The sequence below is a fragment of the Octopus sinensis genome, linkage group LG1 (genome assembly GCF_006345805.1).
Source record: "Octopus sinensis linkage group LG1, ASM634580v1, whole genome shotgun sequence".
In the NCBI taxonomy this organism is placed as follows: domain Eukaryota; kingdom Metazoa; phylum Mollusca; class Cephalopoda; order Octopoda; family Octopodidae; genus Octopus; species Octopus sinensis.
The window spans coordinates 108,238,445-108,265,631 of record NC_042997.1 but is presented as its reverse complement, the minus strand read 5'-3'; the positions used below and the strand labels follow the sequence as shown (position 1 = coordinate 108,265,631).

The window sequence follows — 27,187 nt, the reverse complement described above, 5'->3', positions numbered from 1 at the left end:
CTAAACAAGCTGATCAGTCATTGATCATCAATGATTAGTCATCAATGTAAATTATGATATGAAAGATAGACAGCAGGAGTAACAGAAATGGATATCGTTTAAGAATTAGAGAAGGGTTAATGAGGAAAGTGTTGTCCCAATGTTATTAATAAAATTAGTTTCTACATAAACAGCCAACGTCTGAAAGCATTTGAAACCACTTAAATATTTAACTCGAAGATAAACGTAATTGAAAGCAGAAAACAAGAGCAGAGTTGCCAACAGCCCTAGTCGTACATTTAAACGATCGAGTGAACAGCTTGCAAATGTGAGTCACTTGATAAACAATGTCATATTCAACTATCATTTTACAAAAGTTAATTTTGTTTATACATAGAGAGTATTCTAAATTTGATGAAGGGCTCTGCCTGAATCATATCTTTTTTCTTCTTCATGGGACTTGCGCTTGCATATAGCCATTTCTGCCTCGATAACGGGGAAGAGGAAGGTGGTTTGGAGAGGAGGGGGTCATGAACACTGGTGGCCTCCACTACCACAGGCTTGACCATGAACCTGTCAGGGAGTGGCCAATCATTTAAGTGTCTACCTCATAAAGTGTCAGATCACATGCTTTAAGCTGAGGAAAGGGATGCTTTTCATGATAAATCTAACTGAATATCAAGTTTTAACCAAAAACAGAATAATTGCCCAGAGACAAAGGTTATTTTGTGTATGTGCAACGGACAGCCCCATCACCAATTATCAACCTCACATTAAAACAGAATAATTACAAATATGATCACATGGCTTTTGCATTTCTTTTATCTCAGCAGGTTTAATAAATTAAATGCCAGGATGGTATTAGAAAGCAAACTGTATCTGTTCTGTGATATTTTGTTAATTAGTGTCATGTCAAAGTCTGCACAAATGCTAATCAGTGCTAACATAGATAATTAATTTTTTTTCTTTTAAATAAAAATCATAAAGATTATTAAATTTAATAATTTCATTTTTGGATGTGGTTTGCAAGATAATTTATGTGAGTTTGTGTGTTGAAGCATATTCTGTTGTGTCTGGGGAGAGTCATTTTCTTTTTGTGCTTAATAATTTAACACACTCATCGGTAAAATTTCCACTTATTTCTTATTTTAATTTTCCTAAAATTTTCAATGCATCTTGCAACCTTTTCAATAGTCTTGAAAACAGAAAACAACACCAGAGTTGCTAACAGCCACAGTCGTACATTTAAATGATTGAGTGAATGGAGTCAGGACTATTGAAAAGGTTGCAAGATGCAACGAAAATTTTAGGAAACTTAAAATAAGAAATAAGTGGAAATTTTACCGATGAGTGTGTTAAATTATAAAGCACAAAAAGAAAATGACTCTCCCCAGACACAACAGGGCTTCTCAAGTACAGCAATGCACCACATATCTTAGCCCTCTGTCAACTTCTTCGTAAGGCTCAGCATTTTGAGATTACTCTTCAAGATTTTGTCTCCTGTCTTCCTGGGTTTCCCTCTCCCACGACTTCCTTCCACTTTTAGTGATCAGCAAGTCCTTATGAAACTGTTCTCATCCATCCGCATCACATGACCCACTAGTGCAGATGTTGTTATTATTATTATCATTATTGAGGTTTCTAAGGGACAACCGACAACTGGAGGTTTCTAAGGGACAACCTGCTGAGAGCCACTGACCAGATCTGTGGTTGGTGCAAAGACCCCTCTCGACCCAAAATAACGTGGTGGTGGAACAATGTTGTAGACAGGGCTATTAGAGAAAAGAGACAGGCTTGGAAGGACTGGAAGAATGGTGGTAGCAGGGAACTGTATCAGACTGCCAAAAGTGAAGCTAGGAGACAGGTTTATTTAGCCAGAGGGGAAGCAGATAAGAAAAAATTTGCCAATGTTCTATGCCGTGAGGACCAAAGACTTGAGGTATTTCGTGTGGCAAGACAGTGTGTGAGAGAGAATCGTTATGTGGTAGGAGAGAAATGTGTGCTAAATGAGGATGCAAAGTGCCACTGATGCCATATTTCTGGTAAGACAGCTGCAGGAGAAATACCTAGCCAAAGATAAGCCCCTGTACCTAGCTTTCGTTGACATGGAGAAAGCCTTTGATAGGGTCCCCCGATCCCTTATCTGGTGGTCAATGAGGAAACTAGTAAGGTGAGGGTTGGCAATGAGTACACTGAAGAATTCAGGGTAGACATAGGGGTCCACCAAGGTTCAGTCCTTAGCCCCCTCCTATTTATCATAGTCATCCAGGCAATAACGGAGGAATTCAAGACAGGATGCCCTTGGGAGCTCCTATATGCTGATGACCTCGCTCTAATTGCTGAGTCACTATCAGAACTAGAGGCAAAGTTTCAAGTGTGGAGACAAGGATTAGAATCGAAGGGCCTTAAAATCAACTTAGCTAAAACCAAAGTCCTAATATGTAGGAAGGCAGGCAAATCACAAAAGCCTTCAGGTAGATGGCCCTGCTTGATCTATAGAAAAGGCGTAGGCAGAAACTCTATAAGGTGCACCAAGTGTAAGCTATGGACACATAAGAGGTGCAGCAATGTCAAAGGAAGGCTAACTAGGAAGATAGTTTTTGTATGTGGCAGATGCTCAGGAGCAATAAACACTGAAAATGCACAGAGACCAACTTCCGCCACATTCCAGGGAGAAAAAACTAGAAATTGTTGATAGTTTCCGTTACCTAGGTGACCAAGTCAGTAGCAGGAGCAGGTGTGCTGAAAGTATAACTGCTAGAGTAAGAATAGCCTGGGCAAAGTTCAGAGGGCTCTTACCTCTGCTGGTGACAAAAGGCCTCTCGCTCAGAATAAAAGGCAGACTGTATGACGCATGTGTACGAACAGCCATGCTACATAGCAGTGAAACATGGGCCGTGACTGCTGAGGATATGCGTAAGCTCGCAAGAAATGAAGCCAGTATGCTCTGATAGATGTGTAATGTCAGTATTCATACTTGACAGAGTGTAAGTACCTTGAGAGAAAAGTTGGACCTAAGAAGCATCAGTTGTGGTGTGCAAGAGAGACGTTTGCGCTGGTATGGTCATGTAGCGAGAATGGATGAAGATAGTTGCGAGAAAAAGTGCCACACCCTAGTGGTTGAGGGAACCTGTGGAAGAGGTAGACCCAGGAAAACCTGGGACGAGGTGGTGAAGCATAACCTTTGAACTTTAGGTCTCACCGAGGAAATGACCAGAGACCGAGACCTTTGGAAGTATGCTGTGCATGGGAAGACCCAGCAGGACAAGTGAGACCATAACCCGTGGCCTCTACCTGGGATGTAGCCACTCCACTAACGCATACCTTTCCTTCTTGTGACACAAAACTCTACTTGTGAAGACCTGTTGAGGCAAGTGAAAATCGAAATCAATCAACATCAATGGAAATTGTAGCCGTGATAACTGTGCCAGCGGCACGTAAGAGAACCATCCGAATGTGGCCATTGCCAGCACTGCCCCAACTGGCCTCCGTGCCGGTGGCACGTAAAAAGCATCATCCGATCGTGGCCGTTTGCCAGCCTCATCTGGCACCTGTGCCGGAGATACGTAAAAAGCACCCACTACACTCACGGAGTGGTTGGCGTTAGGAAGGGCATCCAGCCGTAGAAACACTGCCAGATCAGACTGGGCCTGGCGCAGCCTTCTGGCTTCCAAGACCCCAGTTGAACTGTCCAACCCATGCTAGCATGGAAAGCGGACATTAAACGATGATGATGATGATTATTATTATTATTAGTAGTAGAAGTAGTGAGGCAGTGAGGTGGCAGAATCCTTACCATTCCCAGACAAAATGCTTAATGGCATTTCCTCTGGTTTTGTGTTCCTGCCAAGGGTGTTTTTACCTTTGATCCTTTAGGGGTATACAAAATATGCATCAGTTGAGTACTGGGGCTAATATAATCGACTAGCCCCTTCCCCCAAAATTTCAGGCCTTATCCCTAGAGTTGAAAGGATTATTATTATTAATGACAATAATAAAAATAAAGGTTGTGAAGAAGAACCTAAGTCAAAGAGAAACTCAGGAAATGAGAGGAAAATATGTTTTTGATGAGTTAGTGTAGATAAATCTTTAATTATCTATGCAGGTATTTAAACGATTAAGTGAATAGGGGGGGGTAGATTACATCAACATGCTATACATTGCATAAATTATGCAAATTAGAACAAAAGAAAACAAAAAGGGTAGAAAAATGTTGTTGTTTGAAAGAGGTCAGGCTGACTGAGAGGATGGCTAAAGATAGAGTGAAACTTGCAGAGAAGACAATTATTGTGGTTGTGTGAGTCATAGCATCTCTAGCTACAACAACAACAGCAGCAACAACAACAAAAAGATAGCATGAAGCCAACATGGAAGTTAAATATGGTAGCTTTAACATTTACTAAACATTGCAGTTGTTATTTTTAAGTATTGTTTGTTGTTATTGTTATCTCAAAGAGACAGAGCTAAGAAGAAATAGTGTTATCAAAATAACTGTTTGTAACAGAACAACAGAGGACATGAATTTTTAACAGAGACACCAGTGTGTGTGTGTGTGTGTGTGTGTGTGTGCAAGAGAAGCAGATGTGTTGCCAGAGACATTTTGGTATTTGGCCAAGAGATGCTTGGCTGTAACGGACTGCCCTCTGTGGACAGGAGTCCATCAAATAATAACAGCAGTTTTAATGACTTCAAACATGGTACCTGGCTTGTAGAGCAACAGAGAACAGTAGAAAGATATTACAATGGTCACACTTCACTTGCTCTCTCTCTCTCTCTCTCTCTCTCCTCCACATTGGCAACCATTAGAACCTACAGCCAACCAGGAATAGACAGAACAGTGGAGAAAATATAACAGCATGTCCACACTATCATACTTTATTCTTTATGATGTACCTTTCTATATCGAAGTACAAAGTGATCCGTCATATGGTACTCAGTGAAACTGAAGTACACTGGATTTATGAAACAGTCATTTTGAAAAGGTCAACTGGACTGTGACTGACCAAGGCTAACAGACACCATTATCAAAGACACTACAAGGGACTCATTAGCTCTAGTTTTATGGCATAGAGCACATGAGACAAACAAAAAAAAAACCTTTCCCTGGTGTGGGACACTGATCTCAATTAAGTAAAATCCTAAAAAAAAAAATGTATGTTTCTATCAACAATAATGTTCAATTAAATGTGGAACTCTAAACACAAAATTAACTGCTTCATTGAGATTTGAACTGTAAACCTAAGAACTAACCATTTTACCTCAGCAATGGAATATCAACAATCAACTAATGAAACGGTGGTTCCAAATTTCATTATGACCAAATTTATGAAGTTGATGAAACTTTGTTCAAGTATTAATCAGAAGAAAAAAAGGTTAAATACAAGTTTATATTATAAAACTTGAGCTTACCGTTATTCTCCTTCCATTTACTTTGTAGTTCATAACTGGTAACACCATTCAGGATAGAAGTTATTTGACAACTCTACAGGAAGCAGACTGGATTAGGATAATCTAAGACAAGCTCTAAACATAAGGGCTGCAGTCATACATTTCTGTACACTCAATCTCTATTAAAAAGTATTAAATATATATAAAAAGTCTGGTGCAGGCTTCTGCCTGGCTGGTTCTTGTGAAACCATCCCACCCATGCTAGCATGGAAGGCTGACATTAAATGATGATAATGATACTGAAGAAAATATATATATATATATATATATCATATGATAGCTGCATCCACGTTAAACTAGAAAAGCCATTGCCAAGAAGACTTACTGAAATGATTCATGATTATTGCCATGTGATGCCCTTATATGACTTTTAAGCCCGGCCAAGCTTTTACACATTTTATTACATACTAGACAACTGTGGCCCACTTATGCATACCTTTCCTTCTTGTGACACAAACCCTACTTGTGAAGACCTGTTGAGGCAAGTGAAAATGAAAAATCAAAATCGATCAACATCAATGGAAATTGTAGCTGTGATACCAGTGCCGATGGCACGTAAGAGAATCATCCGAACGTGGCCGTTGCCAGCGCCGCCCCGACTGGCCTCTGTGCCGGTGGCACGTAAAATGCACCATCCGATTGTGGCCGTTGCCAGCCTCGACTGGCCCCCGTGCCGGTGGCACGTAAAAAGCACCATCTGATCGTGGCTGTTTGCCAGCCTCATCTGGCACCTGTGCAGGTGGCACGTAAAAAGCACACACTACACTCATGGAGTGGTTGGCGTTAGGAAGGGCATCCATCCGTAGAAACACTGCCAGATCAGACTGGGCCTGGCGCAGCCTTCTGGCTTCCCAGATCCCAGTTGAACCGTCCAACCCATGCTAGCATGGAAAACGGACGTTAAATGATGATGATGATGGTGATGATGACATATTCACTTTTCCATGCTTGCATGGATTGAATGGTGTTGATTGGATAGATTTTCTACAGTTGGATATCTTTCTCATTGCCAACAGACACCTGTTTCCAAGCAAGATAATATGGATACAGACACACTTTTGCTGAGAATTGGAAACATATGACACTGTTTATACGACAGTGACATCTATTTACGATTATGAGATGGCATGAAGACAAAGAAACAGAAACATACACTCACTCACACACACATACATGTAAAGGCTTCTTTGAGTTTCCATCTATCAAATCCACTTTTAAGGCTTTGGTTGGTCTGAGGCTATAATAGAAGACTCTTGCCCAAGGTGCAATGCAGTGGGATTGAACCCGAAACCCTGTGGTTGGAAGTGAATGCGATCAAATTAGGTTCAAATATTCATCACTAACCATTAGACACACTTTTTCCTACCAAATTTTATATTATTTTAGAATAAGGTCTTGCAAGATATTTCATGGCACTGTCAGTGCTGGTGCCATGCAAAAGGCACTGGTGTTGGTGCCACATCAAAAAAGAAAATGGTAAAGTGATTGACGTTAGGAAGGGCATCTGGCTGTAGGAACCAGGCCAGAGCAGACAAATGGAACCTGGTGCAACCATCTGGCTGCCAAACAGTCCAACCCATACCAGCACAGAAAAACAGACATTCAATGATGATGATTTATATAGTTACATATATGTGTGTACGTAATCTTATACAGAATTATATCCTGTTTTTTAACGAGTGATAAACACAGGTGGAAATAGACAGACCTTATTAAACAGTTTGGTTACTAACAAGTGTTTTATAAGCTGTCACTAGACAACATGTCTATTTTATTTAAGCTCACCTCTTACCTAACAACCTCTATCTGAGAGCTAAAGATTATCATCATCATCATTATTATTATTATTAGTAGTAGTAGTGGTGGTGGTGGTGGTATTCCAGTTGGTTTATCATTGCAACAGCCATGGTAGTTGAGAATTTAACTGAGTCAAAGGTCAAGTTATATTATTTAATCATAGTTAACAGTTAAAGTGATTGGGGAGTGGGGTCAGCAGGGGTGCTGATCAAATATTGAACAAGATCCCTGGGTCTAGAACACACCACATTATATCAAAATATTATCTGGAATAATAACTGGCTTCTAATTTTGTCCCAAGGCCAGCAATTTTGGAGGAGGGGATAAGTCAGTTGCATTGACCCCAGTACTCAACTGGTACTTATTTTATCAACCCTGAAAGGATGAAAGGCAAAGTCGACTTTGGTGGAATTTGAACTCAGAACATAAAGACTGACAAAATACCACCAAGCATTTTATCTGGCATGCAAAGGAATCTGCCAGCTCACTGCTTTATTTGAAATAGTAATTCTTGCATTTAAACTGGCCATATCTAGCCGAAATATTTTGCCTGTTTTATGCTCTGACCAGACCGGCCTGGCTTCTCACACCTACCCTACAATGACAATCTAGAAATAAACAATTACATCATTAAAATCTTGAAGTTACAAAATAATGCAGGATTAATTCAAGACAATCGGAATAAGGATTGCGTTTGACAGAATAAGGTGAACGCTAAAGGGTAGTGGTGTAGGTTCCACAGTGATGTTTAGGGCATGCATCAGAATTGCCATTTAGGGTTACTTTTGGTAAAATGAGACATTAAGATGGTAAAGGGTGCCTGTTTTTAATTCCAAATTATGGGGTATAGGGATTTCAGGTGTTAAAGAGGTGTTCAGATGTGGCCCATTAATAAACCTGTGGTGTTTGCAAGAATTTCAATATGTTGGTCAAGGAATTACAGGTTACACATAGTTTAGAATAGAGAACAGTAGCCATGAACTACGTATCTGAATAATCTTAGAATTTTGATTTTATTGTGTTTGTAATCAGAGTGGAGCAGGTGCTTGCTATGCAGAAAAAGTTTCAAATTAGAAAAATTTAATTAGAACTGGTATGGTTGATAAAAGATTTTCAATGGACAATGGTGACAAATGTTTGAGAAGAGAATTGTTTAAATCAATGAATGATTGCAGAGAATTCATTTCTTATTGCAACAACGTGACCAAAATCCATCGCAGAAATAATATGACAGAATTGTATAGAACTCTGGGAAACAGTTGGAATTATGACTACACCAAACGAATAACGGCTATCAACCTAAATTAATTTGTTACTTATGATGTTTCAGTTAAACTAACCAGGACCCTATATCTATATTTCAATCTCCCTAATTATATATGAAGAGGATAAAGATCCTTTTTTATGAGTCATATACATGCAAAGGCCCAGGTGCCACAGTTCTTGTGGTAGTCCATCCCAAGATTCCTCCTTTTTGTCAGCTGAGTGAACTGGAGGGTTTTGCTCAAGAACACAATGCACTGCCCAGTCCGGGAATCAAAACCACAAACTTATGACATGGGTCAGACACCCTAACCACTAATCTATGCACCTCCACACCCTAACTACCTCTAACTATGTCCTTGCTTCAATGAATCTTGACCTCAAGACACATTCTGTCCATTCAATATTTCAGTTCACATACTTCTAAAAAGATTGATAATCTCCTTGGAAACAGCAGGAAAACCACACAAGATGGTTCCAGGTGCAGGTATTGGTGTGCAGTAAGACGTTTGCTCCCCAACCTCATGCTTTGAGGTTTGGTCCCACTGTGCAACACCTTGGGTGAGTTCTTCTACTATAGATTTGGGCTGACCAAAGCCTTGTCAGTGGATTTGGTAGACAGAAACTGTAAGAAGCCTGTTACGTGTTTGTGTCCCACCACCGTTTGACAACTGGTGTTGGTGTGTTTACATCCCTGTAACTTAGCAGTTCAGCAAAAGAGATTGACAGAATATGTATCAGGCATTAAAAAAAAAAAGGTACTGGGGTTGATTCATTAGGATAAAATTCCTGAAGGCAGTGCCCCAGCATGGCCACAATCAAATGACTCCATCTTCAAATGCAATAATGAAAATGGCGAACAACATGGAATTTCCAGAAAGAATTAGGACGTGGTGCAATGATGATGATGATGATGGTGTGTGTGTGTGTTTTCAACAATAGTGTAGGGACTTTGGGGTGGAGTGGAGACCTGTAAAAGTCAGGTTTATGCTTCAACATAAACCTGACTGACTGAAAAAAGAGAAGAAACTTTAAAAGCCAAAATACATACACACACGGCACGTACAAAGTGCCCACCACACTCACGGAGTGGTTGGCGTTAGGAAGGGCATCCAGCTGTAGAAACATTGCCAGATCAGACTGGAGCCTGGTGCAGCCACCTAGCTTCCCAGACCCCGGTTGAACCGTCCAACCCATGCCAGCATGGAAAGCGGATGTTAAACGATGATGATATATATATATTTATATACATACATACTTATATATATATATATGTATATATACCACGCTTGTGCCATGTAAAACGCACCCAGTACACACTGTGAAGTGCTTGGCATTAGGAAGGGCATCCAACTGTAGAAACCCATGGCAAAACAGACACTTGAAGCCTGGTACAGCTCTCCACCCTTGCCATCTCCAGTCAAACCATTCAACTCATGCCAGCATGGAAAATGGACATTAAATGATGATGATGATACACACATGTATAGACAACCCACAATAAACTCTAGGTCAGTTTCTGTTTTTTGTATTTGATTATCTGGAAATTAATATTTAGGAAAATGACAACATTATATAATGTTATAAGATACGTTAATGAATTCTGTATAAGCTTAACTACTGCATAGCTTATGTGGTGTTGACAGATTTCCATGCAGGAGCGTGTTTTAGTAAACACATTCCCTTAACCTAACACTAATGACTAAATAATTATAGTTTAACCTGAAATGTTTCTGCGACCAGAAAAAAGGAAAGTGATTTGATCAGCTTCAATATCATTATCATCATCATCACTGCAGATCATTTCTTTGACCACAGACAGAAAAGAATCTGATTTAACCCTGGTATCCCTATTAGCAATGTGTGTTTACTCAAATCACCTGAGGTCTCAATTAATCACGATTAAGTCTGTTAATTAACCTTGTTTTGTATAAGTCCATTAATTAATATAGTTTTCTCTATTTCTATAAGTCTTATGTTGTTAATTATTAATTGTAGAATTATATGCTGGTGCCACATAAAAAAAGCACTAGTGGTAAGACAATTTCAACAATTGTTTCTTTGGAGTTGGTGACTCTAAGACTCAAACAATGGAAACAGCAAATCTCAGAACATGACAATCTAAGCAAATACAATTCCTCATAATAACAATCATCATCATCATCATTTAATGTCCGTTGTCCATGCTGGCATGGGTTGGATGGTTTGACCAGGGTTGGTAAGCCGAGGGACTGCACCAAACTCCAGTCTGATTTGGCATGGTTTTCTCCAGTTGGATGCCCTTCCTAATGCCCACTACTCTGAGAGTGTAATGGCTACTTTTATGTGCCACCAGCATGGGGGCCATTTGCATGACACCCATATTTGTCACAACTACAGTTTCACTCAGCTTGATGGCTCTTCTACTCAAGCACAGCTTATCGCTAAGGGTCTTAGTCATTTGCCATTGTTTTCATGAGGTCCAATGCTCAAAAGGTGCCTTTTATGTGCCACCAGCACAGGTGCTTGTCACGCGACACCAGCATCAGTCATGTTGCCTCCATGAGATCCAACACTTGAAAGATGTTTTTTATGTGCCACCTGCACACTTGTTATGCGACACTAGCATCAGCCACCTTGCCACTGTGAGGCCCAATGCTCAAAAGTTGCCTTTTTACATGTGGCTGGCACGAGTGCCAGTTACATTGGCCATGACTACGATTCCTCTTGGCTTGACAGCTCTTCTCAAGCATGGCATATTGCCAAAAGGTCTCAGTTACTAGTTGTAAGGACAATAATAATTCTTTCTACTAAAGGCACAATGTCTGGAGGAAGGGGTAGTCAATCATATTGGCCCCAGTACGCAACTGGTACTTATTTTATAGACCCTCAAAAGGATGAAAGGCAAAGTCGACCTTGGCAAAATTTCAACGCAGAATGTAAAGATGAATGAAATGCCAACAAGCATTTCATCCGGTTTAAAATTTTGATCGATGGTCATGAGTTTTAGAGGGTGGTTGGTTGTTTGGGTGGGGTGGGGGTTAGTTGGTTACATCAAACCTGGCACTTGACTAGCACTTTTTTTACTAACCCTGAAAGGCAAAGTTGACTTTGGCACAATTTGAACTCAGAATGTAAAGAACAGGAAGAAATGCCATCGAGTATCTTGCTTAACATATGTGAGCAATTCTGCCAGTTCATTTCCTTAATAATAACAACAATAACAATAATAATGATGATGATGATGATTTTGGAAGCATGTGATAATATGAGTCAATCAATTTCTCTAATTACATAAAAGAATCCTCCACCAAAACTAGAATAATAATATTACCTATTTTGGTAATTATAATATGTCATAATGATAAACAATTACTAATTCTTTTTTGTTAATTATATTTTCTATTGTTAATTATACTGTGTGTTGTTAATTACCAGGTTTTGTTTTACTCACAAATGACTAACTTTATGGAACAGAGTTTCTTGTTGTCCAGAGAATGTAGAATTGGTGGCTACACTACGCCAAACCCCTTTACACATTGTTCTGTTAAATACCATCAATAGGTGGTGGTAGGTGGGGGAATTCATATCAGATTACAAGAGTTCACCTGTACCTGGCTGCTCTCACATTTTATAACTGAGTTGCTCAATTTGTTGGACTTCTACAACTGGAATCTAAACTAAGTCTATGGTTGGCTAACAATTCTTTGAAATCACAGATGAGAACCTTCTTTTGATTCCTGATTTTGGTTCAATTTACAAATAAAAAAACTAAAATTTACAAACATTGGATAAAATATTTCGTTTTTGGGTTTGGTTTGCAAGATTCTTTATGTGAGTTTGTGTGTTGAAGCATATTCTGTTGTGTCTGGGGAGAGTCATTTTCTTTTTGTGCCTTATAATATAACACACTCATCGGTAAAATTTCCACTTATTTTGTATTTTTATTTTCTGAAAATTTTCGTTGCGTCTTGCAACCTTTTCAATAGTTTTGACTCTATTGAAAAGGTTGCAAGACGCAACGAAAATTTTAGGAAAATAAAAATAAGAAAAAAGTGGAAATTTTACCGGTGGGTGTGTTTTTCAATTATAAGGCACAAAAAGAAAATGACTCTCCTCAGACACAACAGAATTGGTTAAAATGTTTCACTGGATTTAAGGAAATCAAGAGGTTTTACATTCATTTTCAGAATTTGTTTTTAGATTTTAAACACCCAATAACCCCCAGATCAATAACCAATAATAGTTAAGAGATGAACTAAAGTTTCAAATATTTGTTTATTCAGCAGGAAATGAACCTACCTTACAAATTACATTTTATATAATTGGTAAAATGAATTATTTTGTTTAGGGGAGCCAAGGGCATTTAAATTGGCATATTTTTAGAATATAGGAGATAATTGGTGCTTGTTTGAAAACTTGCCAAAATTAAAGATTTCATTTCAGAATCAACTCACTTCTTACAAATCATCCAATAGTTTGTTCTGTAACGATGCAAAGCTAAACAAAATTCTTCATTGACATTCCATCATCATCTTTGGTCAGCACTGAAGAAAATCAGAGCACACAGGACAACATATGTCTCAACAGCCAAAACCATTTGATGTCACAATTTACTTCAAGATGTTGAATGTTTGAGGAATATTTTAATCTTCAAGACAGAATATCAACCCATCATCATAGCTTTGGTTGGGAAGAGATTTCACTTGAGAACAGCAAGTTAATGACACCTGTATAAGAGTATTAGAGTACCCCATATATACCACCTTGACACCTGAATGTCTTTAACCCTTTTCATCCATTCCCACCTGAGATAACCCTTAGTTTTACAAAACAAACTTTCTGCTTTTAAAATGATCTGAATTTAAAACCTTGCGTCAAAATGTCATTTTAATTTATATTCTAAACACCTGCTTATTAACAACAAAGTTATTTTACTAATTTTTTTCATTCTTTTCAAAATTAATTGCAGCAAAAGCAGTGAATTCCAATAGAAATGTGGTGACAATTAGACAAGGCAGTGGCAGTGATGCTGTAGAACACAGGTTCTGAATCCCCCTTCTTTTTTTTTTTGCCTATGGATCCCTTTGATTTCTATTTTACTCTAGTGGACCCTCCTAGCTATCTGATGCTTAAAAAATTCTTATTCTATTTTTAAAATTAAATATTACCAGGAATTGTATAAAAAAAATTACTTAAAATATTTTGTGCATTGCAGAAGTCTAACCAATTTATTGTACATACATTTTAAGAAGAAAATGACCCCACCCCACCCCCCAAGGGTCATGTAAACCCTGGCTGAGAACCACTGCTGCAGAAAATGCTAATTTTCACCAATAGATTATCAGCCTCACCTGTGGCCAATTTTGTCCCAGAATCTTACTGGTTATTTACTATATTGATTCAATGAAGCTGAAAAACTGAGTCTAACTTTAGAAAGTTTCAAATTCACAAGAGTAAGCAACCAAAAAACATTGTCCTTGATAATGCCCAGTCTGGCAACACCTTGGTCACTCCAATTTCGTTGAACCTTCCATCATACATTCCCTTTCCCACCATCAAGAACAATATTGGTTTTGAAGTTATTTTTGTGTAATACACATTAACCTGACATTCAAGGGATTTGTCCCTGATTATATTTGCATGTTATTTGTTCAATAGTTCCAAGAGAAATACTATTCTCCTCAGGTTCAGAAATTAATCCTAATAATGGGAATTTATGAATTTCCTCTCAAATATTTCAATGTTAATATTGAATAAATTTGATTTGGGTTTATAATGAACCAGAAACCAAATATCTTACTGAAGGTCACTCAAACCCTTTCTATTAATGAGGACTGTTAATTAACCTTGGTTAATACAAAAAGCATTCAAGGGTTTAAAAAAAAAATTAAATTAAAAAACAGAACTTGCTGCTTCAATTATTACTGACACCTGACTTTCTAGAATCATCCACCCAACTCAACAGATTTGGTTTCTAAACTAAACAAAGTGAAAATAATTCCCACCGTAATCCTCTACTTTGATTTCTACTGTAAAATTGTGAGCACCCTAATTAAAATTTCAACCAGTAGCCCAGGCCACATAAATTGTGAAAATTAAAATTTCAAAACTGAAATTTTTATACTTTTCTAGAAAAAAGAAATCATGACAGACGGACAATCAGTTTTGGACAACTTCTATAGTGAAAGGGTTAAAGCGCAGGTCATCATGTCCTGCAGGGTTCATTAAATAAAAGCTACATTTTGCAAAAGAGAGATGAATGATCTCATGGAAAGGATGTCAGCCCCATTGTAGCTAACTTTTCCTCATGAGATCTGATTCTTATTCATGAACTCTGATACAAAAAATAAATGACCTTTCTGACAAAGACAAATATTTACACACATGCATTTCATGTGGGTATGTATGTGTATATATATATATATATATATATATATATACACATACACACACACACACACATATGTATGGGTATATATACACACACACACACACACACACATATGTATGGGTATATATATATATATATAATATATATATATACACACACGGATATATTTATACACACACTTACAGACAGGTAAGTAGACAGGTAGATAGATAAATATATAATGTTCTTATTTAGCTAATTAAATTGGTTAATCAGAAACTGAATCAATGTCAAGCAGTTGGTTTGACCAAAATAGGGTTAAAATTGGTATTTCAAGGGAAGGAGGATGTCAGGGTGGGTGGGGGAGGTACCCACCTCCTCAGGCAGATAAGATATTTTATATAACAGACAAGTTATATGCACCTGATGGTTGAAAATTAAAACTAGATGTAACAAAAATAACGGTGAAATAATAATAATGATGATGATTTCTTTTATTTGCCAGAATGGCATCTGGTGAGGGAGACAACAACAACAACAATAATAATAATGATAATGATAATAATAATAACGTAACAATCAGCCTTAGGTGATGTTGGTAGCAGCAATGATGCGCGTGCTTATCTCTCTCTCTCTCTCTCTCTACATACACACGTACAGAGGCTGGAACATAAGGAGAGAAGAAAGTAAATGGAGAGACGACAGAAAGCAAACAAGGAAGGAAGGAAGAAAGGAAGGAAGGAAAGAACGAAGAGCTGCATGAGAAAATTAAATTAGCATATTTTTGCATGCTTCCGTCATGGAATGGATTGAGAGGGGTGGGTTGGGGACGAAGAGGGAGAGAGAGAGAGAGAGAGAGAGAGAGAGAGAGGGAGGGAGAGAGACAGACAGACAGAGAAAGAGAGTTAGAAATGGCCGACTCGATTAGACCAGCATGAAAGAATTGGTAAAACGTCGCGGTAGGCAGTGTGGCTGTTGTTGTTGCGTCACAGGTATTTTACTGGGTGACTCTAATTATAGTAGGAATTTAGACAAAATGGTAAATCTTCAAGACATTAAATTAGAATAATTAAAAATTAAATGCATTAAAATGAACAGAAAGGAAGAAAAAAAATTCTATTAATAATTCATATATTTATATAGAAAGGGGAAAAAAAAACGGATAATGTGATGGTGGTGATGATGATGGTGATAAGAAATTGATCCTCACTAAGATCCGCTTGAAATCCACATGTTAATTCTTCTCCACACCTGACTTGAGCTGATTAAAGAAGGAAAATATAAAGAAATCCAATTGTCTTTCTCTGTCCTCTCGTTTCCTTTCTTTCACTTCTTCCTTGGGTTATATAATCGTCAAATAGCTCGATATATATATATATATGTATATATATATGTATATGTATATGTATGTATGTATGTATGTATGTATGTCCGACACACGTAATAAGAATTTTTTTCTTTCTTTCTTAAACGAAATAAAGAACCCCTTGAGGTTTCTTTTTTCAAAGCAGCTGCTCTTCAGATCTTGATCGTCCAAGAAATAAGTTTCCTTCTATTCAATCGTTTCAAACGGTTGACTGTGGATTATGAAGATAATAAAAGCTGGTTCAGTCGTAAATCCGACAGTCAATAAAGATCTTAAACACTATTTACTTTCACTTGCTGTTCATTCATTGAAAAAAAAAAAATAATATTGAGAAAGCAAAGATAATATTATTATTGTTATTATTATATTTCTTTTTTATGAATTATATTCTTCAACTCCTAAGAATGGCATCTACAGACAGATTGTATCAATTAAATGACGACAATATTTTAAAAGAAATTCTTCTTGTTCAGCGAAACCATACGAAAGTTTCTCCTATTCTGCGTCATGTCTAAAATAAGAATCAACCAGAATATAAATTATTTGTAGTCCATCCTATTTTCTTGATTTCATTCAGCATTCGAAAGCCCGGTCTTGGTTAGATTTCGGTCTTTTCTTTCAACGGAATGCTGGGCTAAATCTGCAGAAGTGCTCCATAAGGTAAAAACTGTCCAGACCGTTTGTCGGGGAAGAAACCGCTGATACTACTATTACTACTGTCAGTACTACTACTACTACTATTGGCTGTACATATGATGATGATGGTGATGATGATGGTGATTCGACGTCCTGTAGATATTAATGAGAGAGAGAGAGAGAGAGAGCGGACGAAGGACCTCCCAAAAGCAACTCCCGGCCTGAGCTGTTGTTAATAAGACTGCAACATAACCCTCCCCCCTTTCTAATACTATATTATTTGCAGAGAGGGGAAAGTAAATATTTGAAGCTGCTGGCTACTACTATTGACAGAAAACCTGAGAAAACCTGATGGGGGAAAAAAAATGAAAAAAAAAGATAAATTATTACTACACACACATACGCACACATCGCTAAAGGCGTGAAATTGTTATGATTTTTGGATAAGTGATGAGGAAAGAGCAGGTCCACGGCTTGGGTGTGAATTTTCCGTGCGTTCCTTTTGTCGTCGTATTTCTGAGCAATTTTTAAATTTCTCTCTCATATATATATATATAGATATGTGTGTGTGTGTGTGTGTGTGTGTATGTATGTATATAGGTTTATATATATAGGTATATATACATGTTTTTTATTTATAGGTTTATATATGTATATATTTTTTTATATATAGGTTTATATATATAGGTGTATATATATAGGTTTTATATATATATATATACATACATGTATATATACATAAGTGTGTCTCATATAATTAATAATTAATCCTGGCACGAAATAATTAAATATTAATTGATGAGTGAAAGAAGAAAGAAATACAAGGAACAGTAATTGGAGGGTGGGGTAAATGGTGGGGGATAGAAGGGTTAATAGCGGGTTAAATGAATAACGTGAGGTGGGGGATATTCCGCTGGGGCGGGTGGCCTCCTAATGAACTTCTTAACGACATGAGTGGGGTAGTGTGAATTAATTAAGGGGTGGGTGGTAAAAATATGGAGAAATAAGGTGTAATGAAGTTTAGATAAGAATGAATTACGTAGCAACAATTGAGCAACGACAGGCGGTTTAGAAGGAAAAGGAGGGAAGACAAGAATTAACTGAAGAGACGGAGAAAAGGGGAAAAAATGGGGCTTTTAAAAGGTGGATGCGTGCCTTGAAGTGGTTTTGGGGGGAAGGTTACTTACACACACACACATCCATTTATAGTGGTAAAACTGTGGGGTTGGTGGTGCTGTGAAAGAAAGGGCAAAAACAGGACTGTTGACATAGGAAAGTAAACAAACTCGCTTTAAACTGAAGAAAGGAGAACGATATGTTTATTGTATAGTCCGAGAAGGCTTTAAGAAAACTATAGGGGGAAAGAAGAGGGGAGAGATGTAGAGCTCCTAGTTAAATATTCTTGGAGAAGGAAGTGGTAACCAGAAGTAAAAAGTGCAAGGATGAGAGGTGAAGGACAGTAGTGTTGCTGGCGATACTGCCCCACCCTGCTCCATCATAAGACATAACACTAGTGGAAAGCCCTGTTTAAGAAGGAAAATTCTCCAAAGAAAAACATGAAGATAGAGTTTAATGAACGAGAGAATATTTGTATGTAGCGACAACGTACACAGTGCGGTGGTTGAACAAATTCTCACTCGATGTGTTTATCTTACAAACTGGTTTTAAACAAAAGGTGCTTCAGTAACAGGTCCCACCACGACATGGCGAGGTTATTGTAGTCAATAGGTGGATATTCAACACCTTAAATATACTGTTTCGGAAAAATTATTTTTATTTTTATTAAAAAAAAAAAAGCTTTATCTGGTAGGATTTAAAACATCCGTTGATATTCAAACTCACCAAACTGATCCTCAAACACAAAGCCCGAAGTATTTTAAGGACTAGGACCACAAATTAATTCCGTCTTAACAATTAGTGTCTAAAAATTAATAAAAACAGTTTAATTCTAATTAATACGTCTTTTAAAACCCAGATTTTATTGTGTGTATGGTTTGTCAAAAATAAAACTGAGGGAGGTGTACGTGGAACATTATTATTAACACGGGGAAACATCAAAATCAAGAGGGATTAAGTAAAAATTCCACATTTTAAAAATTATTGCAAAATTACATTTCAGAAAATTGTTGTAGTCGTTGATATTATCTTTCAAGAAAATCTAATTGTTAAACGCAATAATTAGAGAATGTTACAATTTAGATACTTTTTTAATTACTACCAGATCACAGGAATATTAAAGTCCAAGGGAGCTGGGAAGAGTCTTAAACATAAACAATTATAAAGTTTTAGAGGAGAGAACAGAGGCAGGGAAAGAAGGTCCCAGACAATATCTAAAACTATCGAGATTATTTCTACTCCCGTTTCTTCGTCATTCACACAACACCCTGATCTCCAAATTTAGTTCCTTAAAACCAAAACATCGACGGCCTTAATAAATAGTGTTCCCTTTATCTAGCTCATCCCAAAATGAGAAAGTGTGAGGGGTACAGTGTTCAGAATCTTGTTTCTTTTACTCGGAGCAGAGAATGGAGAAGAAATTCAAGAATTCCGGAACATGGTTCTAAGATTTGCAATCTGAAATAAATTTTAAGGCGACATTAAATGAATAAAAACATTGATTTTGCATCCATTCATATCGCAAAGACACGTTGTATACACACACACACATTTATATATCTATATATATATGAATAACTTCAATAATATTGATCTCATTTACTAGTTGCTGTCCACGACAAGAGTACCTGCTGTAGTATATTTTTCTACGAATTCTTTAAAAAGACATCAACATCTATATAAATGGAAACACCAAACAGAAAGAATGCGTTGCTATTTTATCAACAGTAGGACAAGGAATTCGAGAGAATATTCGAGTTCGGTGCTAGCAATAACAGATTGTTTAAAAGCTCAGCTATTTGCAGTGAGGGACAACGGGTTTACTACTAGCAGTGACCCAACTAGGGACAAGCACGAGTGTTGCAAATGTGACAGCTTGTTTTTTTTTTCTTTTTTAGGACAGTGTTGTCATTTGAAGTGGGGGGAAAAAAGGTGGGAAAAACGACGAAACGTGTCTCTAATTAGTGGTTGGGTGTGTTTAATCTACATGGAAGAACACTTAAGATGTACACACAAAAATAAACAAACCGGCCAATATAGTTAGCAACTCCGAACATGGGTAGAAACGTTTTCGTCGATTTCCTACAAAATAGAAACGGCAACCTTTCATTGTCAGAAATATTCCCGACAATGAACATGTAACGGGCATAATAATAATAATAAATTATTATTATTATTGCAAGTGGTTTGAGGAAGAAATAAGTGCGAAGATATCCCGGTAGTTGATAGAAGGAAGACCGTAATTAATTGGTAAAGAGAATGACTGGTACTAGAGACTTTAAACCAATGATGGGTGAACAGTTGGGTGTTATATAAGTGTATATATGTATGTAGATATATATGTGTGTGTATACGTGTAAGCAATATATACAGGATGTTTAGTGGCGCACAAGGTGCCCCAAGTGTGGGTTGTACACAACCTCGAGGTTAATAGAAGCAAGACCCAGTATTTATAATTCAGTTACAAACGAAAAATTAAAACAGGGATAAATAAAATACAACAAAAAATATAACAAGATCTTCAGAGTATGTTTATAAAATGTAAAGTTATATACACATGCACAGATAGATGTATGTATATATCTGATGTATTTATGCATTATTTGTATAGGTATGTATGTGTATGCATGGTGCAGGGTATATAAACTATCTGCATATTTATACAGACATCTATGTGTATAAACATATATATGTGCGTGCATCTCCTTGTATGTATATATATATATATACATATATAATAAGCACTATATGCATATACATATGTATATATAAGACACACGGTCTTATCCTATAAACAGATATATACATGCACATATATATGCATGCATATACATAATGCACACACACGCACGGTGACATCCTTTATATATATATATATGTATATACATATATACACCCTAACATCCTCAAGACACACGAATCCTCCATTTTATGACCACTTGTCGTTTATCTTTAAGCAAAAAAGTAGTTTCGAGAACGTTGAAGTAGAAATCATGGGATTAGCTTTTATTTTTCGCAGAAATAAATCAACAATTCTGCTGTTTGTTTGCTTGTATCAACACTGGAATGGCAAAGAAACGAGCGAAATATAGAATAAAGAAGCATATAGAGACATACGGCGGCTGCTGGGGAAACCGGCCGTAAAGGTGGGCCACAAAATGGGGGTGCAATCGGTCGTTAAGTTAATGTTTAAATTGATCCCCCAATTTGTGGCAACTGATAGCAAACACGGAAATACGCACTAATATATTTGGCTGTCAATAAAAACATTGGCGGAATAAAAACACAAAGAAGAAGAAGAACAAACGGAAAGATAATGGCTACTTACGCTCTGTGCTTGGAAAATCCCATTTGTATGAGTGAAGCCAGGGTAGATTTGGTTTTGTCAGTAAATTTGGCTTCGTTTTTGAAGCGGACGGTCTTCTGTGGTAGGGCTGCCGCCATGGTTAAGTGTGGACTGAGTTCCTCCCCCACCGCCGCCGCCGCCACTGGTTCCTGCCTCCACCACCACCACCAACCTTTTCCTCCTCCTCCTCTTCCTCCTCCAACTACAATAACAATAACAATAATAACCAACCTGCTTTCTCTTTATTTCGTCGTTTGTATAAATGCTGGAGGTGGATGGGATTATGTCGATGATGATGATGATTATTACGATGATGGCTGGTGGGTCTTCCACTGTTTGGTGTAGTTGTTTAATCCTGGGCCTTGCTCTGATCGATTGCGCCGTCGATCAAAGTCGCTCCACTAGTGACCATTCCACCTTTCTGCACCGTACAGGGCTACAGTGTGCAATAGCGCCCTTCCGGTGCTTCAGAAAACGATGTGTACGTGATGGAATTTAGCTGCTATTTCTAGCTGTTCGAGCGATCACGAAGAGGATCTTTCGTTGATTCTTACTGTTGGTGGAGATGGCAGTGATGGCGGCGGTGGCAGTAGTGGCGGTGAAAGACCGGAGGTGGCGACCACCACTAAACGTTTATTCACAATACGTCATTATGTGATGGGGAGGATAAGGGTGGGTTAACAGGTTATTCCCATTCAACATAAGCATCGATTAGCCCACTTTCCTACCTCTAGCTCTCATTCACTTATTTATTTATTTATTTATTGCCTTCTTCTTCCCACCCCATTCCCCCTCCCCATATCCTGTGTGTAAATTCGTCTTTAATTAGTAACCTGCCCCCTTTGCTACAAGTAAAACACACCACTTATTTAATAAAGCGACTCCCAAATCACTATAATCTATCAACCCACATGGCTTCTATCCATTTGTGAGAGCGCAACGAATACACACACACACACACACACACACACATTGGCACATAGACACATACATGCACACATACGTACATACATACAGACGATTGTGTGTGAACGTATATAACACACACACATATACATATATATATTATGTATATATAAATATATATATATGCACATATATATGCATGTTTGTGTATGTGAGTATATATATATATATATATATATATATATATATATATATATATATAGAGAGAGAGAGAGAGAGAGAGAGAGAGAGAGAGCAGTCGCCATATTTTTTTACATAACGGATACCACTGAAGAGTGCAGGGTTACAAAGTCGGAGTGTTACTTGACACTCCGTTGAAACCCTAGTGCGAAACCAACTGGTAAGATTGGCCGTAATGACTATATAATACTGTACACTTCGATTAGTACATATATATATATATATATATAGTGGGTGTGTGGTATGTAGCTTGTTTACCAACCACATGGTTCCGGGTGCAGTTTCACTGCGTGACACCTTGGGATAAGTGTCTTCCACTATAACCTCGGGCCGACCAAAGCCTTGTGAATGAATTTGGAAGACGGAAACTGAAAGAAGCCCGTCATATACATATATATATGTGTGTGCGCGCGTGTTTGTATGTGTTTGTATATGCTTGTGTGTGTGTGTGTTTGTCTCCAACATCACTTGATAACCAATGTTCGTTCGTTTACGTCCTTGTAACTTAGCGATTCGGCAAAAGTAATCCGATAGAATAAGTACTAGGCTTACAAAGAATAAGTCCTGGGTTTGATTTGCTCAACTAAAAGGCGTTGCTCTAGTATGAAGATAGTCAAATGACTGAAACTAGTAAAAGGTTATATATGTATATATATATATATATATATATATATATATATATATATATATATATATATATATAATATATATATATATACATATATATATATTTGTATATATAGGGAGAATTCACAAAAAAAAAAGGGCGAAGACAGGTGGTGTAGACAACAAACAGATGTATCAGTATAACGCTCGGGAAGTGAAAAAGTCTTTAACATTTCGAGCTTACGCTCCTCCACAGAAAGGAACACAGAAAGAAACAAGAAGAGAAAATAAACAATGTGTAGTGGCTAGCGACATATATATATATATATATATATATATATCTATATATATATATATATATATATATATATATATATTCTTATTATATTTATATATATTTATCCCGGAAACAGCTGTAAGACCTTATCTTTATAAATGTTCTGAAAACTATTCACAGCCTTGGATTTTTTTAAAACTCATTCTGTTAATTTTTATATATATGCTTGCTAGTACACGACCCACGTTGGACTCCTCATTCGTATCATTATCGAACCTGGAGCTTCTTGACACTAATATCTCTCATCCCCTATATATATATATATATATATATATATAATATATATATATATATATATATATTATATATATATATATGTATGTATGTATGTATGTATGTATGTATGTATGTATGTATATACACGCACACACACATGCATATGCACATAAGCATCAACGCTTTAGTTTAAGATTAGGCGCCCGCCCATTTACTCCTTCTCCCCATCTCCCCCACCACACACACACACACACACACACACACATACTCAAGCCCCTATTTACTCGCATTTATCACTTACTCAGAGTTTCTCCGAACAAGGGGCAAAACTCTCGATAGAATCCGCCTCATATCTTCTCCTACGGATTCGGTCAGTTTTAATTTTTTTCTTAATTTTTTTTCCCACAGCACCCGCAAACCGAATGTGACAATTGCTGACCTCCAGTAGCAGAGAACCGTCGTTGTTTTTCTTCCATACCGTCGACTCTGACACGCGCGCTTAGATATCGCCCAATTACATAAGTTATGTGCGTTCGGCTGAAATGGATCTTTAATACTATTACGATTAATATATTCATTCTATTGACAAATGCACGAATGCCTGTTTTTTCTAACTTATAGATTCTTAGACGACTCCATCCATCCATCCATCAACACACACACACACACACACACACACACACACACACACACACACACACACACACACACACACACACACACACTTACATATAAGTGTATATAAGTAAGATGGCGAGCTGACAGAAACGTTACCACGCCGGGCGAAATGCTTAGCGGTTATTTCGCCTGGTCTGACATTACGTTCAAATTCCGCCGAGGTCGACTTTGCCTTTCATCCTTTCGGGGTCGATAAATTAAGTACCAGTTACGCACTGGGGTCGATCTAATCGACTTAATCCCTTTGTCTGTCCTTGTTTGTCCCCTATATGTTTAGCCCCTTGTGGGCAATAAAGAAATAAGAAACGTTACCACGCCGGGCGAAATGCTTAGCGGTATTTCGCCTGGTCTGATGTTACGTTCAAATTCCGCCGAGGTCGACTTTGCCTTTCATCCTTTCAGGGTCGATTAAATAAGTACCAGTTACGCACTGAAGTCGATATAATCGACTTAATCTGTGTGTCTGTCCTTGTTTGTTCTCTCTGTGTTTAGCCCTTTGTGGGTAGTAAAGAAATAGGTATTTCGTCTGCCGCTACGTTCTGAGTTCAAATTCCGCCGAGGTCGACTTTGTTGATTAAATAAGTACCAGCTACACACTAGGGTCGATATAATCGACTTAATCCGTTTGTCTGTCCTTGTTTGTCCCCTCTGTATTTAGCCCCTTGTGGGTAGTAAAGAAATAGGCAATTCGTCTGTCTTTATGCTCTGAGTTCAAATTCCGCCGAGGTCGACTGTGCTCTTCGTCCTTTTGCGGTCGATTAAATAAGTACCAGTTACGCACTGGGATCGATCTGAACGACTGCCCCCTCCCCCCAAATTTCGGGCCCCTTGTGCCTAGAGCAGAAAAGCTGTATATAAGTGTGCTTGTTGATATGTGTGCGTGTATTTGAGTGTGTGTGTGTGTGTGTGTGTGTGTGTGTGTGTGTGTGTGTGTGTGTTTCCACAAGTCAGCCTGTGAAGCATCTGGAAACATCATAAGTGATGTTTCCTAGGCTCATTCGGTTTTTCCCTTCTTTCAACATCTGGCGCCTTTACTCAGGCGACCCATTCAAGGTTAATAATCAAGCCCCAATTTGTGTCTAATTAGCACTACCCCGAAGTAGCACTACTTTCAACACTCCCGTTGGAGCTTAATGGCCTTCTACCTCCTGGTGTAGTGGCTTCATGCAGGCATGGCAATCGATGATCGAATCCATGCCACTGTTCTTCTTTCATCTTGCACATCTGCCGACTCCAATATATATCATAATACAGACCGTTACACAGGTAACACCCGACTCGATTCTCACTAACTTTTGGTGACCTAGAAGAGGTTAGAAGGGCCAAGTGGCAAAGACATTATTCTGCTTAGCGAAGGCATCTGGCAAATGTAACTGCTGTCACTCACAGAAGAACTATTGTTTTACCACGAGAAAAGTTCTGCTGAACTGATAAGTGAAATTTGCCGATCGAGGATCGAATCTACGCCATGCCTGCATGAAACCACTACATTGGCATCTGTAATGTCATGCATGCTGTGAGCTCTGTAATGGGGACTGGTTTGAAAACCTTCTGTAAAGCAACTCAATGGGGTCACATCTCACTTTGCCATCGATTGTTTCAGCTTCACTCCACCAGCTCAACATGTTTCATTCTCCTCCTCTCGTTTGCCTCTTCAATAAGGTCTTCTCAGAAAATGGAGAATTCAAACAGAACCACCTGTTTGAGTGCTTCTGAGATAAGCATCATGCCCAGCAGTTGCAATGTCGAGGCGACAGTTTCAGGCATCCATCAACTCTTCTCCAGGTCGATTCTTAACTCCCAGCTTTGTGCTACAGCACGAAGGCAACTGAGTGGCCGTAGACCTGGCAACTGAATGGAGGTAGACCTGGCAACTGAATGGAGGTAGACCTGGCAACTGGCATCGTCTTCCCACCAGCTTCGTGTCCATAAACACACGCGTATTTAGTGCCAGTCCATACTTCACTTAACAGATTTGTAATTGATATCTTTACTAACCACAAGAGGCTACACACAGAGAAGACAAAGAAGGAAAGACAAAGCGATTAAGCCGATTACATCGACCCTAGAACGCAACTGGTACTTAATTTATCGATTCCGACAGGATGAAAGGCAAAGTCAACCTTGGCGAAATTTGAACTCAGAACGTAACGGCAGACGAAATACCGCTAAGCATCTCGCCCGGCGTGCTAACGTTTCTGGCAGCTCGCCGCCTTTAGCAGATTTGTAATTAAAGGTATAGTTGGGACAACATTTTCCAAGACACTACAGTGTGATTTTAAAAGGAATTTGGTTGTGATTACTGGCAGGTCGAACGACTATATAGAAGTTCCTGACGTGTTATGTCTGTAGGGACATAAATATTAATATATAAACATGCAGCGACAAAATGTAATTTTTAAAAATCCTTATCAAGTATAATTAAAACTAACAACCCTCAGTTTCCCAATGATCACAGGGCAAGGATGCTTGATTTTTCCTGTTTCCGTTTATTCATCTCAAACAATCATAAAGTGTTCATCTATAAACCTACAGAAATTCGTGCACACACACACTCTCTCTCTCTCTCTCTCTCTCTCTCACGTGTATGTATGTATGTATGTGTGTATGTATGTATGTATGTATGTATGTGTGTATAAGAAGCTTGCTTCCCAACCAAATGGTCCCGGGTTCACCTTGGGCAAGTGTCTTGTACTATAGTCTCGGGTCGACCAAAGCCTTGTGAGTGGATTTGGAAGATGGAAACTAAAAGAAGCCCGTTGCATATATAGTATATAAATAAATATATATATATGTGTGTGTGTGCGCGCGGGCGCGCGCGCGCGTGTGTGTATATGTGTGTGTGTGTGTGCGTGCGTGCGTGTGTGTGTGTGTGTGTTTCTCCTACACCACCTGATGACC

At 38.1% G+C, this 27,187-nt stretch overlaps 1 protein-coding gene across 5 annotated transcripts in view; it reads right to left on the bottom strand.

Annotated features, from left to right (window-relative positions):
• The window catches only part of LOC115210633 (protein UBASH3A homolog), a 279,691-nt gene that overhangs the window by 114,905 nt on the left and 137,599 nt on the right, over positions 1–27,187 (bottom strand). Inside the window, exons 1-2 of one of the 5 annotated variants that reach the window (XM_036503650.1) lie at positions 25,576–25,771; positions 16,050–16,171 (exon numbers count right to left, since the gene is read on the bottom strand). The exons of 2 other annotated variants lie outside the window; for them this stretch is intronic. In XM_036503650.1, coding sequence (XP_036359543.1) covers positions 16,050–16,072 — 23 coding nt within the window. In that variant the 5' untranslated portion in view covers positions 16,073–16,171; positions 25,576–25,771. Of the gene's footprint in view, positions 1–16,049; positions 16,172–19,985; positions 20,040–21,285; positions 21,478–25,575; positions 25,772–27,187 lie in introns of those variants that run through there. 2 more of the 5 variants (XM_036503633.1, XM_029779282.2) reach the window with 2 other exon arrangements.